Here is a 15,751-nt window from a genome sequence, read left to right on the forward strand (position 1 = left end):
TGCGAATACCCATTCTTCTTTCTTCTTTTCCCTCTTCACTTTTCTTTTCCATGTACTAAATAAAAGCGTGTACTGCTTCTTTATTCCTCTACATATTTTTTTATGTTTTTTTTACGCATTCACGCAGGCATAGACTTTATCCTCTTCTTTTTTTTCCTTTCTTGTTTTATTCTTCTTTTTCCTTTCTTCGTTAACTACGCAAGAATCATGTACTATAGCGGCAGTACAGTCCAGCTGAAGGGTCTGTTGCACCATTCTATTTTCCCTCCTCTTTCAGCTTTCTTTCGTTTTCTGCCCTTTTTTTTTTTTTTTTAATGATGGGTTTTAAACTTCAAGTCCAAAGGGAAGGGCTACATCGGGGCAGTCGAAACGGTTATATTGCATGTATATTATTACTTTACTCTTTCAGGTTGGGAGAAATAGTCTTCCTTCTATACAACTTACTAAAAAAACCGGCCTTCGATAGGAAGGGTCCGGTTGCAATTGAGAGAATTCTAATGAGAGAAAAAAAAAAAAAAGTAAAAGAAATATATTATATTGTTTGAGAGTCAAGGGAAAAGATGCCTGGTATCCACGATTGTGCGATTCCCCTCTCCGCCTTGCATGCCCACGTTTTATTCCAATTCGTGTATAGTAATAATCATAATACAAAAAAACAAGGCTATCCAGAAATTTATGCCAAAAACTTCAGAATAAAAAAAAAGGGAAACAAAGAAAGAGGCTATAGATTATTGTTTTGCATCATAGAATAGCTCTCGATATGTGTGGGTAGCTTGAACGACGGCTTCGATTGCACTTAGTTCTGGAAGGGTTTGTTAGTATATATAGAAGTACTTAGTATATATTATATTATATGACGAAAAACATACCGACATTAGGACCGAAGTCCGAAGAAAATAATTCTTTTATGGATTGGTCGCCATTTACTTTACCGATGACTTCGACGACGTTTCCGACTGTTTTGATGTGTGTGCCCTGTATACATAGTTAAGTAAGTAAGTATCCATTATATTATTATTTTTGGTTTGAGTAAGTTATTTAAGTAGATAGGTAAGTATTATATATGGATTTTGGTGGTATATAAGAGTACTTGGTATATAAGGGGATGTTGACTTACGGCGTCCAGTTGGATAGCTACTGTTCCCTGTGCATCGATTGTAGCAGAGTTGCCGTGGATTTGGAGGACCTTTCCGGCGATACGGACGTTTTGACCGGTGAAGTTTGATACGTAACTGGCGTTCACGCGCGGGGTTTGGTGGTCGGACATTGTGGTGTCTGTGTATCTATCTGTCTTTGAGGATGGTGTATAATGTAAGGTAGTGTAATGTAGTGAAGTGTGGTGAAGTGAATGTGGTGGTGGGGAGCTGATAGTTGTAGCTGTAGCTTGCCTGCACAAGCAATTAACAACCTGGGAAGACGCGACTTGCTCCCATTCGATATTCGTTTAATGGAGAAAAAAAAGTCGGCAACTGGGCGCGTGAGAATGTCTTATAACTTATAGCTTAGCTACAACGATAATATATTGATACAAAGATTGAATTGAACATCCATCATCAAATATCATATTGTCATCATCACCATCATAATCATAACCACCATCATACATACATATATTCATAAAAAAAAACCCCCTTCAATATACACACATGGATAATAAAAAAGTATCTTACAAAACCGCCAAAGGATGACAGCGATGCGACCCTCCAACCAGGGATTCCAGCTCCCCCGGGTACAACTGATTCAAACACCTGAAATACGCTCCATACCTATTCACCAAGAAGTATATCAACCTCAACCTCAGCTCGTTATCCATATCATAACTATCCCTACTAATCCCCTTCAACTTCGTCACAGCGACCATGATAAGATGGTCGCTATCCGGCAGTAATGATAGATGACCTAGTCTTCCCACACTGGCGGTTATGACCAACTGTCCCAGACGCTTGAAGTCGCCGATGGGGAGTGTGTCGAGGAATATGGCAATATGTTCGGCGGCGATGAAACGGGCGGGGACGGCGTATCCGTGGATTGAGATTTGGTCGTAAAAACCCCCATTGGTTGTCGTACCTGTTGTACCTGTTGTACCTGTACCTGTAACCGTGTTTGAGAAGTCGCGGTAAGGGTGGTAGATTGGATCGAGCTGTGGGAGGGAGATGGATAACTTTTTTTTGATCTTCAATTTGGGACCGGATATTATTGTGGTGAATGTTGATGGGATATCGATTGAGAACTTGGGTGGTTTGAAGGAGAAGAGGCGACTGATGCGGCCCATCTTTTGAGGTCTTCTACATTTGATACTTGATCAGGTATATATCATATCGATATCATACGGTCATGATATTTAAATTTGTATAAGAGTATTATGTATAGTGCAGATGAAATGAATAAATGTGAAGAAGCTAACAAGAACCAGCTTGGACATTCCATTTTTAACCCAAATCCCTCTTTTTGGTGGTTATATAATATCCCGCTCTTTCTTTATAATGGCTTAGTATATTTTCTTCATGGCTGATATGATCCAATTGAAAAAAATAAAATACACGCGGAGAGAAAGGGAGGGAAGGGAAGGGGGGGTGGTCGCGAGTAATTGGGTATTTGTTATCAATCGAGATATTTCCTGGTCTGAATTAATCCCAATCGATCCGTTTCTTCTTCTACTTCTTCCTTCCTTCCTTCTTTCTTTCCTTCTTTCCTTTTTGTTTTGTTCTTCTTCCCAGCCAAACGGATTGATCTTCGGCAAGCAAAAGGCAAGCAATCACAACCGAAACGGCCATCCATTGGCTATTTACGTTTAATCCTTTCTGCTATAGGAGGGCCGTTCTATAGCTACAGGACCAGACATTCGTCAGTCAGGACCGGACGGAGGACGGGTGCAGGGGTTAGAAGGAAAGAGAAACGAAGAGATATGCACGACGGCATATAACGGTCATGTACCGCCTCCTCTCACGCCACCACCATCGTCATCATGGCCGTATGTTGCCATTGATATCCCGTGGTTATATCCTACCGTCGCAGACGACGTCAATACTTCATTCCAACCCGCAGCTTAAGCTTCAAGTCCGTCGCAATGGCACAGTAGCAGCATCTCCAAATGGAGGAACCACAGGAGGAGGAGGAGGAGGAGAAGGCAGTGGAGGAAGTGGAGGAGCTACCCCAGAAGACGACCTCCCATGGTACCACCCCCGCTGGCGCCGAGCTCTAACCTCCCTCATAATCGGTATAAAGCTCCTAGCATTCACCCACCTGGTAGTCTCCAAAGTCTTCATAATCAGCCAGTGCGAAGGTCCCTCCATGCTACCGACCTTACCAACCTCTGGCTCCGTCATCGTGAACAACCTACATTCTAGAGGAAGATGTATCAAAGTCGGTGACTTGATTGCAGCTCACAGGCCAGATGATATGGATGTTATGCTATTGAAGAGGGTTATCGGTATGCCTGGGGATTATGTAGTTACCGATCCTATGGCTGCTGGGAGCGGGGAGGAGACTATGATGGTTAAGGTCCCTGAGGGACATTGCTGGATTGCTGGGGATAATTTGTCCCATTCGATTGATTCGAGGTTTTATGGACCTGTGCCGTTGGCGTTGGTTATGGGGAAAGTGGTGGCACAGGTTGCGGGGGGTAGGAGGTGGTTTTCGGGACCTTTTACTGAGGTTTCGAAGGACGAGTGAACTCTTTCTAGAGGCGTGATATAGTATTGGGAGTATTTTTTTTATATTCTTTTTTTTTTGAGAAGCTAGTGCAGCTTTCTTATTCTTTGTATTCGATATGTACATATAACAAAACTCCCAGGTAGATAGGTATACAACTAATATATACAAAAAAAGAGGAAGTATTATGCTTGACAGATTCTACTTTAGATATGCTCTGGGTGTTTTAGGTACTTCATATCCCAGTCAGTTCTTCCGAGCTGCTTCATGACATCGATCATGGTGTTATCGAACTCGACACGCCAGATGTCTGCTCCGATGACCTTTAGGTCGTGCTTGGCAATGAAGGAGCGGAGGTTGAAGCCCAGTCTTTGAACCCGTGATTCTTTTGATTTCACAGCTGGTGATGTCGTCGAGACGGTTTCCTCTGTCTTCGGAGTCTCGACTGGTGCTGCCTCTCCTTCCTTAGCTTCGGGTGTTTCTCCTTCCTTGGTTTCAGCCTTCTTGAAATTCATGGGTCGCTCCGGCTTTCCTGGGATTTCTATCGTGCCGTTCTGTTCGAGGATGAACAGACAGTATCTGTGGTAGCCCTCTCCCTTATGGACGTATGGTACTTCATACGGCGCGACCTCATCTCGGGCGTTATGTGAGGTGCTCACACCGACGACCATAGGGTTCTCGATGGATATGTCACAGTTTGTGACCATCCACTGAAGGTAGTAATCAAATCCGTTCTTCTCCAGATTTGGCTTGTCTAGTTCCCATGAAAGAACACCACATTAGCTTCAACGTTCTCCGGATATTATTTAGATATATATATATATATATATATAAAGATTAAGACCTACCCGGATCGACAACTAGCACCGTAACCAATCTCTTTTTCGAATCGAATTGCTTGACTTGGACGGATGGATATCTCGTCGCATTCTTCGCCAGGACTTTAGCTCCGTGCGGAACATTCTTCCGTCTGAACCGCAACGAAACGTCGACGATCGGGTCGATTGAAGGTAGAATATCCGGCACGACATTCATCTGTTCGACTCTTTGCATCAAAAGCTTTCGCTTTAGAGATCGCCATTTTTGGTCATCCCAGTGTTGGTAGATTTTCTTGTACGGGTCGACTATTCCCCACCACCGTTGATATTAGCATTCTACTCACTATAACATATATAGGTAGGTATAGAAACATACTCTTAAGCTTATTTTCATAAGTATACTTTATCCTCGGATTATTCTTATCCATATTAAGCTTCAATTCGTCAATATACTCCTGCATCTTCACAATCCTCGGACTACTATCCGTAAGATTATGCAGCTTCTTCAACCCCGCGATGGACTTCTCCTGCTCCGCGATCTTTACCAACTTCTCCTCTCGGTCTTCACGAAGAATCTTTAACGCCTCTTGGTAGCATTTATACGGCATCGTCTCCAACGTGTGGAGGAGACCATCTTCATGCTTTGATTTGATTTTTCTCCGGCTAGTAGATTGTGCCGGCGCATCTTGTGGTGTAGATGATGATGAGGCGGTATCTACTGGAGGAGGCGGGGAAGATGGTGATTCGTGGAACGGCGGAGTAGGGGATTGGACTTCGGTGGATAATTGACGTCTGAGGTAGAGTAAGGCGGGTTTGGAGACGGCTCGAGGTCTACCTGCCTGCAGGACGGCGCGAGAGCAGAGCGACATTGTTGAAACTTATTTTTATTTTTTTTTATATTCGGGACAAATTATAGCCAGCTACCTCATCTCAGGTGTATCAAGGCCGGTCGAACTATCTTTCTTTCCTTCGTCTCCTCCTCCTTCTCCTTCAATTGATCCCCTTCCTTTTTTTTTCTTGGTCGTGAAGTTTATCGAATCCGCGCCTGGGATATAAAAAGAAAGGTAAGTTAAGAGGTCTCAAGAGTGCAGTGTAAAATTTTGGAGAGAGGAGGATGTTGCTTTATTTGCGTTGATAAGATAAATCTTTTTTCGCTTCTTTAACTTAACAAACGACGACGATTGCTTTCAACGTCAACTCTTCAAAAAAAAGTACCCCGCGACAACCAACTTAACCCCCACCACGAACGCCAATCCGGCTTACGACCACAATCGGGTTATAATCGAAACGGAAGAGAAGGAAAGGAAAGAGGGGGGTGGGCATACACCGACTTTTTTTTTTTTTTTTTGAAGTTGTAGGGAAACAATGGCGTCGAGTTCGAGTTCGTCGGCGAGGTTGTTGCGCAGGTCGGGTGCTTCGTTCCAGCGGGCTTGGAGCAGGACGGATGGGAGTATACCGACGGTACGAGAGCCATTCGATCGGTTATTATATCATATACACCGATCCAGAAGACTAAAACAGGTGTTAATTCTAGAGCTACAATGTCCTCTCGCGACGGTTCATGGCCACAGAAGCCACAATCCCTACAGAATCGACCAATGAATCCGATTCCTGCGTCAAAGTCTTCGAGAGCAGATTACGACCTGCAAGGACCAGACAGCAGATTCTACTAGATCGTATGTTATTCCTTCAATACTCCTTATATAGTATATATGGTAAATACGTATATTAAAGAATATAGCTAATTGAATACGTTCTATCCGATATACAGCCTCCCCAGTAACCACAACCCTCTACAAATTCCCCACCCTCGAACCCATTCAATTCGTCAAATACGACGCCAAATTCCTCCACTTACCTCTCCGTCGCGACATCCTCCACCGAGCCATAGTCTACGAAGGTAACGCCCACCGTCTCGGCCGAGCAAAGACCAAATACCGTTCCGAAATCGTCGGTTCCAACAAGAAACTCCGTCCGCAGAAAGGTACAGGTCGTGCCCGTCTAGGCGACGTATCATCCCCCATGCTCCGAGGAGGTGCGAAAGCCCACGGTCCCAAACCCAGGGACTTTAGAACCGACCTACCGAAGAAAATCTACGACCTGGCGTTTAGAACGGCGTTGAGTTATAGGTATCGACAAGGGCAGCTGATCGTTATTGGAGAGGCTATACATCCTCAACATTCGAAGACGAGATATATGAGACAGATCATGTTGTTGAACAAATGGGGTGCGCCGAATGGGAAGACGTTGTTTATCACTATGACTAGGAGGAACAACCTTTGGTGTGGGTTGAATATGTTGGGTCAGCATGGCAGGGCGATGAAGGTGCAAGATGTGGATGTGAAGGATCTGTTGGAGACTGGCAGGATTGTGATTGAACAGCATGCGCTGGAGTGGTTGGGTGAGAGACATGGGGTTTCGTTCCCGCCGAGGGTGAAGAAGTCGAAGAAGGGGAAGAAGGGGGCTGTAGTCGAAGGAGAGAGTGAGGCAGCAGCAGCGGTGGTAGAGGAAGGTGATGCTGCGGCTATTGCAGCTGTTGCTACTGCTTCTGAAGCTGAGGCAGCTGTTGAGGCTCTTGCTGCAGAATCATCGACTGAAGCCGAGGCCGAAGCATCCCCAGAATCCGATTCTCAAACGGCATCGGAAGTCACATCTGCGCCACCAACTAGTTCTACCACTGCCACCGCACCGGCTTCTTAAGATAACGATATTGTAAATATAGAGAGAGTACTGAATTGTAAATATACTATTTTCCAGAAGCTGGATCCATTATCAAAGTTATCTAAATTAACGTCTTCAATACCAATATATCCAGCATCCAAGTAAAAAAAATACCACATTAACAACAACTGTGCACCAAGTATATCCGAGTGTACTTATATAACAATATAAATGATCACGACCCCCTCCACGCCCCTTCAACGCCCTCCGCCCACCTCTTTCCCTTATCCCTCAAAAGGCGAGCAAACCTTACATCGTCGCCAGTCACAAAACATACATACTCCCCCTTCAAATCCCACGACCACCAACCATTCTCAGTCCTGATGACCTGTACAAGTTCAGCATCATCCTCAACTATAAACTCACTGGTAGGTTTATACCCCCTCCCCTCGAACATCTGACGAGTAAGCGGCGACATAGGGTGGATACGAAAATTCTCATGAATAAAAGTGATTTCGTTGAATAATAAGGAGAGGGATGCATCCGGGAGTAGGTTAGCTGATGTCGTTGTTAATATTGACGCTGAATTTTGGCTGGTATGTTCTACACTCGGTGCGTGCATTCCGAATGTTAGGCTGGAAGGTAGATAACATTCTTGACGTCTTTTTTCCGCGAATTCTTCTTTTTCTGCTGCTTTTTGACTTTTAATACAATGAGGATGATGAGGATGATGAAGATGAGGAGGAGGATGATCTTCCACCCGAAGCTTTGCAAAATCCCTATCTAATCCATTATTATTATCATCAGTCCTAAAACCCGACCTTGTTACCCGTCGATCCCAAGCAGATTCCTTATAACGAGTATCATTAGGATCCGACGTTTTTCCCGAAACTAGTTTGTAAAACTGGTTCGCATCGATATTAGGATTACTACTAGTATTATTACTACTACTACTAATAATGCTGCTGCTGTTATTAAGTGGACTAGTACCGGGTGTTCTGGATCTGGATCTGGAAGGAAAATCGTTATAATTATTGGATATATACCCATCCGCCGTTGAAAATCCGTGTAGATTCGTTTCGGAGCGACCTATCCCCCGTGGGAATCTGATTTCGTTTTTTAGTGCTTCGATGACTTCTTCGGATGTTAAGGGCGGTGGGAGTTTTATGGAGGGATATGGACGTTGGGATTCGGCCATTGTGAATTACGATATGTAAGCTTAAAGTATATATCTTGATTCGAATATTGAAGGTTATATATAGCGTAGAGAGAATGTGTAATTCATATAAAAGTTAGTGAATAGGTGTAACATGTATATATAATGTAGATGAATGATTTCTAATTAACCCGGCCGGAACTCGCCCTTTTTAGTTATGAGATTGAGGTAATTGGGCCTCTAGAGTCCCCTCTCAAGATCTCCTCGAAGCCTCCTCGACGATCCCCTTCTTCCATTTTGCCTCTCGCGCACGCGTGAGCTATTCATGGCCAAAAAAAAAAAACCTAAACGACCTCACCGGATAATCGTCCTAACTTGAGCAGATTTGACGACCTAAAAAAAACCCTATATAGCTATTTTAATGTGATTTTCTTTTGCACAATTCGAAAGTTTCCGGAAGCCATGTGATAAAAGTTTATTATGCTTGGGGGAAAGAAAAAAAAGAAGAGGGAAAATACCAAACAGCAAGGGAAAAAAAAAGAAAAGTCTATCGAAAACAACATGAGTGATTTTATCGTACAGATTCCGTCTACGCGAGCTTGAGATAGTAATAAGTGTAGGGAAGTAGAAGATGTGATGTGAATGATCAAAAAGCAAGAACCGGCCACCGTAAACGCCTCGCTATATGCTAAAGGATTTTGAAAGCATTGCAGAATAGCCAGAGATGTAAAATGAAAGAGAAAACGGAAGTCTTTTTGCTCGCATGAGGGATGAACCCCTCTATGTATTATGCGCAGGTCATTATAACGTGAGAAATTGTGGTTCTTGTAAAGAAGCTCTGTCGTGGAAGGGGAGAGACGATAGATGGTAGCGTTTCAATAGCATCTCCACCTCGTATCCCCCTTCACCGCTGGAGAACTACCTACAAAAGGACGCAAAGCTAGAAAGCCAGGCGATCAATTGTAATCGCGAAGCATGCCAGCAAGATGGGTGTTTGTTATTCTACCCCTCCTTGGCTTCTTCTGTTTCTTGCCTTGGTCCTTCTGCATGGCTTTCTTGATCGTGGCTGGATCCACACTAGTAGGTTTTAGACCAGCGCGCTCAAGTTCGCCGGGCAGTTCGGCAGCCGGTGGGATCACGATTTTCTCCCAGATCGTTTTGAATTCTGTACGCATCGAACGAATTATATTAGTAAACCGAATTAGACATGATCACCTTTCTAGAGAATAACCTACCGTCATCAATAGTAACGTTCAAACTCTTATCGTTAATCCAGACCATTCGAGCCTGTCCATCCTTCTTGGTTCTAGTGACCAAAATCGACCCATCGGCCTCCAACTCATCAATGGTGGCGAGAGCGCCAGACCATCCATCCTTCAGTTCCTTGACGCTCAACCCCTGGGCGGTGGTAGACGCTTGGAGGTGGGTAAGAAGCTGTTGAGCACTACGAATATTGTGCAACGGCTTGAAAGCATATGTATCCGTGACATGATCAAAAACCAGCTTATCATGCGACCTAAGGATCTCGATCATAGTAGAATCGAGAGGCTTGGCGAGGAACCTCTCAAGGTCTGCTCTGGTGAGAGGCTTTTCAACTTCCTTCAGGTGTTCAACGAGGTGAAGAACCTGAGTCATGATGTATAGACCCATCCCAGTATCGGCCGGTTGAGAGTAGACCACATTGTTCTTGACCGGCTTCTTTCGTTTGGCGATGGCTGCTGCATTTGAAGAGGAGTTCCCACCGCTGCCACTTGCTCCTGGCGTTGAAGCTGGAGAGACCTGGGCGGCTGGAGCGGGTGAAGCAATGTGGCGACGAGCTTGGACGAAGTTGCCTTGGTTGACAACGCCGGACTTGAAGCCCTTCAGCTGGGAGTTGAGAGACGACATCGTGGCGGGATAGTACGGTATGGGGGTGGATAGAACGTCAGAAGGGTGATGTCGTGATGGTTGGTGATGGAGGTTCTTGATCGTGAAGAGGTTGAGGTTGATGGGAAATCGAAGAAGTTCTTGTTCGTGTTTATGCGCGACGGCACGCGGCTGCAACACCAAAGATTTAACTAATTCCAGCACAAGGATTCAGGCCCTCTCTAAGCCCGACCACATGCAGTACAACAGCCTAACCTGGCTCAGGCCTGACTAAAATCACGAGGACACTGAGATACACCAAATAACACGTACATATGTATATAAGTAAGTACACACTAAAGTACCTCCTCATATACATGTACATGTACGTGTGTATGTGGTCCTGGTAGCAAATATAAAACCTATGTAGCCAATTGCAAGGACCAGACCTGTTCAGCGACGAGCGAATTATCGAGGTTGGTCTATTTTTGACCATCCTATTTCATGCAGGGTCGCTGCAGCCCCGGAAACCTGCCACACGCCAGCAGCCGCCCAGACCTGGCTGTCGGGTTCACATAAATTCCCATGTTATCTAGAAAATCAGTTTGCATTATGACATGTCTACATGTCTACGTTTCTTTGGTCGAGAGCCGAATTCGAATCCCATTTCTACAAGTAATTATAAATTTAAAGTTTTATACAATGCATCTGATATATATGGTTAGGGAAGCGATAGAATTGTACGTATGTATGTAGGTATGTATCTGTATATTCGCGATTGAGTATCAAATTGTCCGCCAGCTACCTCGCGAGGAGGGGGATATCATCCAGTAACGAAATGCAAAAAAAAGAGAAGACCAAAAATCAATTGCGTGCAAGTTCAAATCGCAAAAAGTTTCCATTGCAGAAGGGCCGGACACTGAAAGGAGAAAAGGAAGGAAACATGTTCCCAAAATGCTAGTAGTATATTACAGAATCCATCAACCTTACCCCCGTGGTATAGAGAGAAGTTCCGGTATTCAAGTACATGGTCAGGTAGATGGGATGGGATGCAATAGATCAAAGGAGGGAAAAAAAGCAAATTGGTATAATATATTACTGTGGTGCCGGATAACAAAAAAATAGAGCCAAAAAAGATGACAGGATAGATTGGAAAAGCTACAAAGATACAATCAGGATTCTTGCCCAGTACTCCAAAGATGATGCCCTTTTGGTTTTTGTTTTGAGTGCTCGAAAAGTTGCTTGGTGGTTTAAGAGAGATGCCGTGGAATATGAGATGGAAGTGAGGGGGGGATATATGATGCAGTTTAACATAGAATATGGATCTGAATGATATGATAAAGAAGACATAGAATTTCCGGTAGAGCGCGGGATTGACTTATAAGTCAACCTACATGAATAACACTCGCTAAACGAGAGACAAGAAAAGAATAAGAAGGTACATCGGTTGCTTTATGACAGGAAGCCAAAATGCTAGATAAGAGACAAGAGAAGAGGTGGGGTGGGGATGGGGGTGATGGGAGCTTTCATTAAAATCGATTTCGAGAAACGGTGTAGCGGAGTGTTGACCGCGGCCACTGACCGGTAAATGCTGTGCATGGTTTTTGTTCGCCAGGAAGTAGAAACACCAGATGCCCCAAGTGCTGTGGAAAGGAACATGCGCTGAAAAGAAATATAAACAAGACAAAAGTTCGTAATCGTCGTATCATAGTACACACATTCAAAAGAGAATGAAGATCAAACAAATTCGAGCTACTGCTGGGCAGCCACGACGCACCAGTGCCTGTGATACACCCAAGCATTCTTTTGACAATCCTTGCTGCAGTACTTGGTTCGTCGGCAGCGCCTGCACTTCGCGAATTGTCGTGTGAATTCCTCCCATTTTCCACACTGGAAATAAGCACACTGCCGGATGCCACCACGGGAATCGTCTTTCCTACAGAGATTCCTCATGACGACGCCGGCCCAGTATTGCATATCCTGTGGGTGGTGACGAACGGTGAATTTCTCGACGAGTGGGAAGATATTAAAATCATCTGGGACCAGATATTCTTCCATTGGCGGTTCAGGAGCTCGGATAGGAGTCTTCCCATCGGCTTCGTCGAGAAGGTGAATTTCCGAGTTGATAGAAAGATTTGGCACGAGATGCGATTTCTGGAAGTAAGTGCGAAGATACGTATACTTCGAGACATACGCAAGCAGCTGAAGCGACATAAGAACATCATCCTCACGTGGCATAGACGGGAGGACGATTTGTTGAGAGGATGGGTTATTTGGAACAAGCCCGGCGAGCTGAGTCGGTGGTTGGATGGTCATCGGGTTTGGACTGGTACGGTTGATGAGCTGGGAGAATCCGGGTGTTTCAGTGGCGTCATTGGAAGGATCCATGATACTGCCGTCAATTGGCGATCTATGTGTAATGTTGAATGTTTCGGCATCTGGTCCGTCGGCACCGGCTTGTGTATCCATGGTCATGGGAGTATCATCTGTCTCGACAAGCATTTCGGTGGAGCGGATGGAGACGGTGACGCCGGATTGGAGGCCTACTATCGGTTCGTTTCCACTCTCTATGCCACCAGAGATGTTGGACGAAACCTCGTCCGAATTTGCCTCGATCTCGTCAGATTCATCCGACATCGACCGGGTATGTCTAATGGAGGGTCGATTGGTAGATCTGGACATTCTAGTTCCACCTGTGGAGATAGGGGCAGAGACACCTGTAGAAAGAGGATTCGGGGTTGTTGGCGACTCTGGCTGTGAGGCTGTTCCTTGACCAAATAGCATTGATGGGAGTCTATCCGCATCTCTAACCGGACGGAACCCGAAGGTCTCTGACATATCAGCAACTTGCGATGCGTTACTGCTGCTAGGGAAACCCTGTGCTGGTGTTGGTGCGATAGAGGTAATTTGTGGGAAATTTGCATGGTATCGAAGTTCGGAGACGCTCCTGTGGTGATGTGGTCGGAGCGGTCGGTCGGCTGTTATAGCTGGTGCAGTGAGAGGTACTGAGGAGTCGGAGTTCAGTGTGGCATGATCATTAGGAAGAGCGTTGGGGAAAGGCACTGGGATTTCAATAGATGGAGGAGGAGGCTGTCTACGAGCCGCTCGCTCTGTGGATGTAGAACCAGCGCGCTCGTTAGTACGCTCGAAGTAAGAAGCAGAGGATGCTCTGGCTTCCCGTGGTCTCAGCGAGGGTGCTGTATTATGGTTGTGTCCGGCACCCAGACCTCTCCTAACTCCAGATTCATTTCTCATCCGGTACCGCTCCATGACCTGGATGTAGTTGTCTAGGATGGTCGCGATCACGGGGACCATATCCGCTTCAACTACACGCTTCCTAACATCTTCCGATCCCCGAACGCCGATATTAACGACGCATTGAAACGCAAGATTCCATTTCCACATGTTCATCAAATCTTTGCTGCGACCCTCTTTGAGGATGCAGACCAGCCGTTCGACACCTCCATCGACGGTGAGGATGTCACGAATACGAGCAGAGGATGTAGTGAGGTATGCGAGGTGGTTTAATGAGTTGATTAGGGGTAAAGTGGAGGTGCAGTCCAATGCCCGGCGATCGTAAAGGGCAGTGGTGATTCCAACGGAGGCCTTGTTGACATTTGGAATGCTAAAATTGACCTCTCTCATGATTTAATAGGCTTGGTGGAGATGATGGGTAAAGACGAGGTTGGTGAGGCGAAGAAGTTGAGAGTTTTATCGGACGGAGAAGCCGGGACAACGAGGGAGCGAGATGAGTAGTGTCTGATCTTGCTCGTCTACTTCCGGGGGCTTTCAAAAAGATGGAATATCAACGTCGACATCCAACAACAGCGAAAACGAGAAGGGGGGGGGAAATCGATTCGAAAGGATGCGAAGATAATCTGGAGGTATTCCTAAATTTGAAGAAGTATCGTTGAGGATTGGTCGAATGGATTTAATGGAAAGGGTCCTGTTGAGAAGCTACCGAGTTAGGATTTTCCCGCTTTCTTCCTGCCTCGTGGCAGCAGGTGATGTTGTTTGACTTGATGCTGACTGATAGCGAAACAATCAAATAGGAAAGCGAAGCAAGCAACAGCAAAGAGGGAAAAAAATAAATAAAATAAAGTAAAATAAAATAAAATAAAAGATAGGCGAGGACGGACGAGATTATCTGGTTCAGAAGGAAGCTGGTGACAATAATAAGGACGATAGCGAAGTAAAGCAAGTAAGTACAAACGCAAGCAAAGGCAGCTTGTACTTAGGGGGCTAAGAATGATATTAACTAAGGAGAGGATGACAGTTGAAAATGAAGGATGAGTAAGTCGAGACAGGTTGGTTCTGGAAGTTCGGGCAAAAGAAGCAGAATGTTAACAGAAAGAAGGAAAAACGGAGAGGCAAGACCAGCAGGCACAGCAGCACCAGCAGAGTTTTTTCTTTCTTTTTTCTTCTTCTCTCGGGGAGGGGGTATGTAGGGAGGTAGGAGGTGGTGGACCAGTGATTGAACTAACCTCGACTCGGTACAATGGAGTCAATGCTGCGAGCTAACAGACAAACAAGCAAAGTCAGAAGGACAGACCAAGTTTGATGCCAGCGATGTTGGTAATGAAAACGACAGATGAAGGTTGGAAATGGAGACGGAGATGGAAGAGAGAAGGAATAAAAGAAGAAGATGGTGGTGATGATGATGATGGTATGATGGGGGAGTGTGTGAGTGTGCGAGTGAGTGGTTATAGTCCACCAAGTACTTCGACCGAAGAAAGTACTTAAGGGAGGAAGAGGTTGAAATGAACCCAAAAAAAAAAAAAAGGAAGCAATATGGCTGGACCAAGCGGCGGTACGAATAAAGAACAGACCGGGGCAGAAATTAAGGTGCTGTTAACTGCTAATGAGAGAACTGGCTGGGCTGGACGACGGATGGCTGCAATGGGAAATAAAATAATCAATCCAATCCAATCCAGTCCAATCCAATCTTGCCAGACGCCAAACCGCCAATGACAGTAAGACCCAGACCTAGCTGCCCAGACAGACACCACAGACAGACACCCGCCGGATATAAACGAGCGAGCGGGCCTCTTTCGAAATTAATTTATCAGGGAGAGGGATAGAGCCGATAGATAACGGGTACGTCTATTTATCTCTATATCTGTTATACCTCTTTCCCAGCAGATTCGACAGAAAGAGTGAATGAAGGAGGAGGAGGAAGAGGAGGAGGGAGGGGCTCGGATATTGTACAGCTGACAATATACATCAATGCAGAGCAGAGACTAATTAGATTCGACTCGTAGACGAAGACCTTGGCCCTGGGGTGGATTGTTTCTTCATTTTCATAATGGCCCTCTGCTGGGACGATGGCGAAACTCCCTGCATCAGCTGTTCCAATGCGTGATTTTCCCGCTAAACAGGTTTCATAATACACCGCTGTGCAGGTACGTACCTTCTCCTTGTTGTCTTAGCGGGATGACATGTGTGCCGGTGGCTTTCGAAGCTGATGATACGGTCGATGTTGATTCGGTCTAGTAACCTATAATTACTTTATACTTTGATATCAAAAAGTAATGGTTGGCTTGGGTGGTTATCGATCTAAAAGCCTGCCTGCCGACCGAAGGAAATGCAATCCGGGAAACCGATGCTGAAGATCGTTTTT

At 45.2% G+C, this 15,751-nt stretch overlaps 8 protein-coding genes across 8 annotated transcripts; 2 read left to right on the forward strand and 6 right to left on the reverse strand.

Annotated features, from left to right (window-relative positions):
• Nucleotides 1–728: 728 nt before the first annotated feature.
• Nucleotides 729–1,267, reverse strand: AOL_s00054g417 (uncharacterized protein; the record flags this gene model as incomplete). Its single annotated transcript, XM_011121733.1, has 3 exons — nt 729–802; nt 870–975; nt 1,118–1,267. 3 exons carry the CDS (start codon nt 1,265–1,267, stop codon nt 729–731), a joined length of 330 nt encoding a protein of 109 aa, XP_011120035.1.
• Nucleotides 1,268–1,666: 399 nt separating this feature from the next.
• On the reverse strand, nt 1,667–2,272 carry AOL_s00054g418 (uncharacterized protein; the record flags this gene model as incomplete). The annotated part of the gene is made up of 1 exon (XM_011121734.1): nt 1,667–2,272. One exon carries the CDS (start codon nt 2,270–2,272, stop codon nt 1,667–1,669), a length of 606 nt encoding a protein of 201 aa, XP_011120036.1.
• Nucleotides 2,273–2,928: 656 nt separating this feature from the next.
• AOL_s00054g419 (uncharacterized protein) lies at nt 2,929–3,672 on the forward strand (the record flags this gene model as incomplete). The annotated part of the gene is made up of 1 exon (XM_011121735.1): nt 2,929–3,672. One exon carries the CDS (start codon nt 2,929–2,931, stop codon nt 3,670–3,672), a length of 744 nt encoding a protein of 247 aa, XP_011120037.1.
• A 185-nt stretch (nt 3,673–3,857) lies between these two features.
• AOL_s00054g420 (uncharacterized protein) lies at nt 3,858–5,338 on the reverse strand (the record flags this gene model as incomplete). Its single annotated transcript, XM_011121736.1, has 3 exons — nt 3,858–4,405; nt 4,500–4,775; nt 4,846–5,338. The coding sequence occupies 3 exons, from the start codon at nt 5,336–5,338 to the stop codon at nt 3,858–3,860; spliced, it is 1,317 nt and encodes a 438-aa protein (XP_011120038.1).
• Nucleotides 5,339–5,834: 496 nt separating this feature from the next.
• AOL_s00054g421 (uncharacterized protein) lies at nt 5,835–7,169 on the forward strand (the record flags this gene model as incomplete). Its single annotated transcript, XM_011121737.1, has 3 exons — nt 5,835–5,930; nt 6,004–6,145; nt 6,241–7,169. The coding sequence occupies 3 exons, from the start codon at nt 5,835–5,837 to the stop codon at nt 7,167–7,169; spliced, it is 1,167 nt and encodes a 388-aa protein (XP_011120039.1).
• A 196-nt stretch (nt 7,170–7,365) lies between these two features.
• On the reverse strand, nt 7,366–8,328 carry AOL_s00054g422 (uncharacterized protein; the record flags this gene model as incomplete). The annotated part of the gene is made up of 1 exon (XM_011121738.1): nt 7,366–8,328. One exon carries the CDS (start codon nt 8,326–8,328, stop codon nt 7,366–7,368), a length of 963 nt encoding a protein of 320 aa, XP_011120040.1.
• A 914-nt stretch (nt 8,329–9,242) lies between these two features.
• On the reverse strand, nt 9,243–10,173 carry AOL_s00054g423 (uncharacterized protein; the record flags this gene model as incomplete). The annotated part of the gene is made up of 2 exons (XM_011121739.1): nt 9,243–9,451; nt 9,522–10,173. The coding sequence occupies 2 exons, from the start codon at nt 10,171–10,173 to the stop codon at nt 9,243–9,245; spliced, it is 861 nt and encodes a 286-aa protein (XP_011120041.1).
• A 1,710-nt stretch (nt 10,174–11,883) lies between these two features.
• Nucleotides 11,884–13,776, reverse strand: AOL_s00054g424 (uncharacterized protein; the record flags this gene model as incomplete). The annotated part of the gene is made up of 1 exon (XM_011121740.1): nt 11,884–13,776. One exon carries the CDS (start codon nt 13,774–13,776, stop codon nt 11,884–11,886), a length of 1,893 nt encoding a protein of 630 aa, XP_011120042.1.
• Nucleotides 13,777–15,751: the final 1,975 nt, after the last annotated feature.

This window comes from Orbilia oligospora (assembly GCF_000225545.1).
Source record: "Orbilia oligospora ATCC 24927 unplaced genomic scaffold scaffold00054, whole genome shotgun sequence".
Classification (NCBI taxonomy): domain Eukaryota; kingdom Fungi; phylum Ascomycota; class Orbiliomycetes; order Orbiliales; family Orbiliaceae; genus Orbilia; species Orbilia oligospora.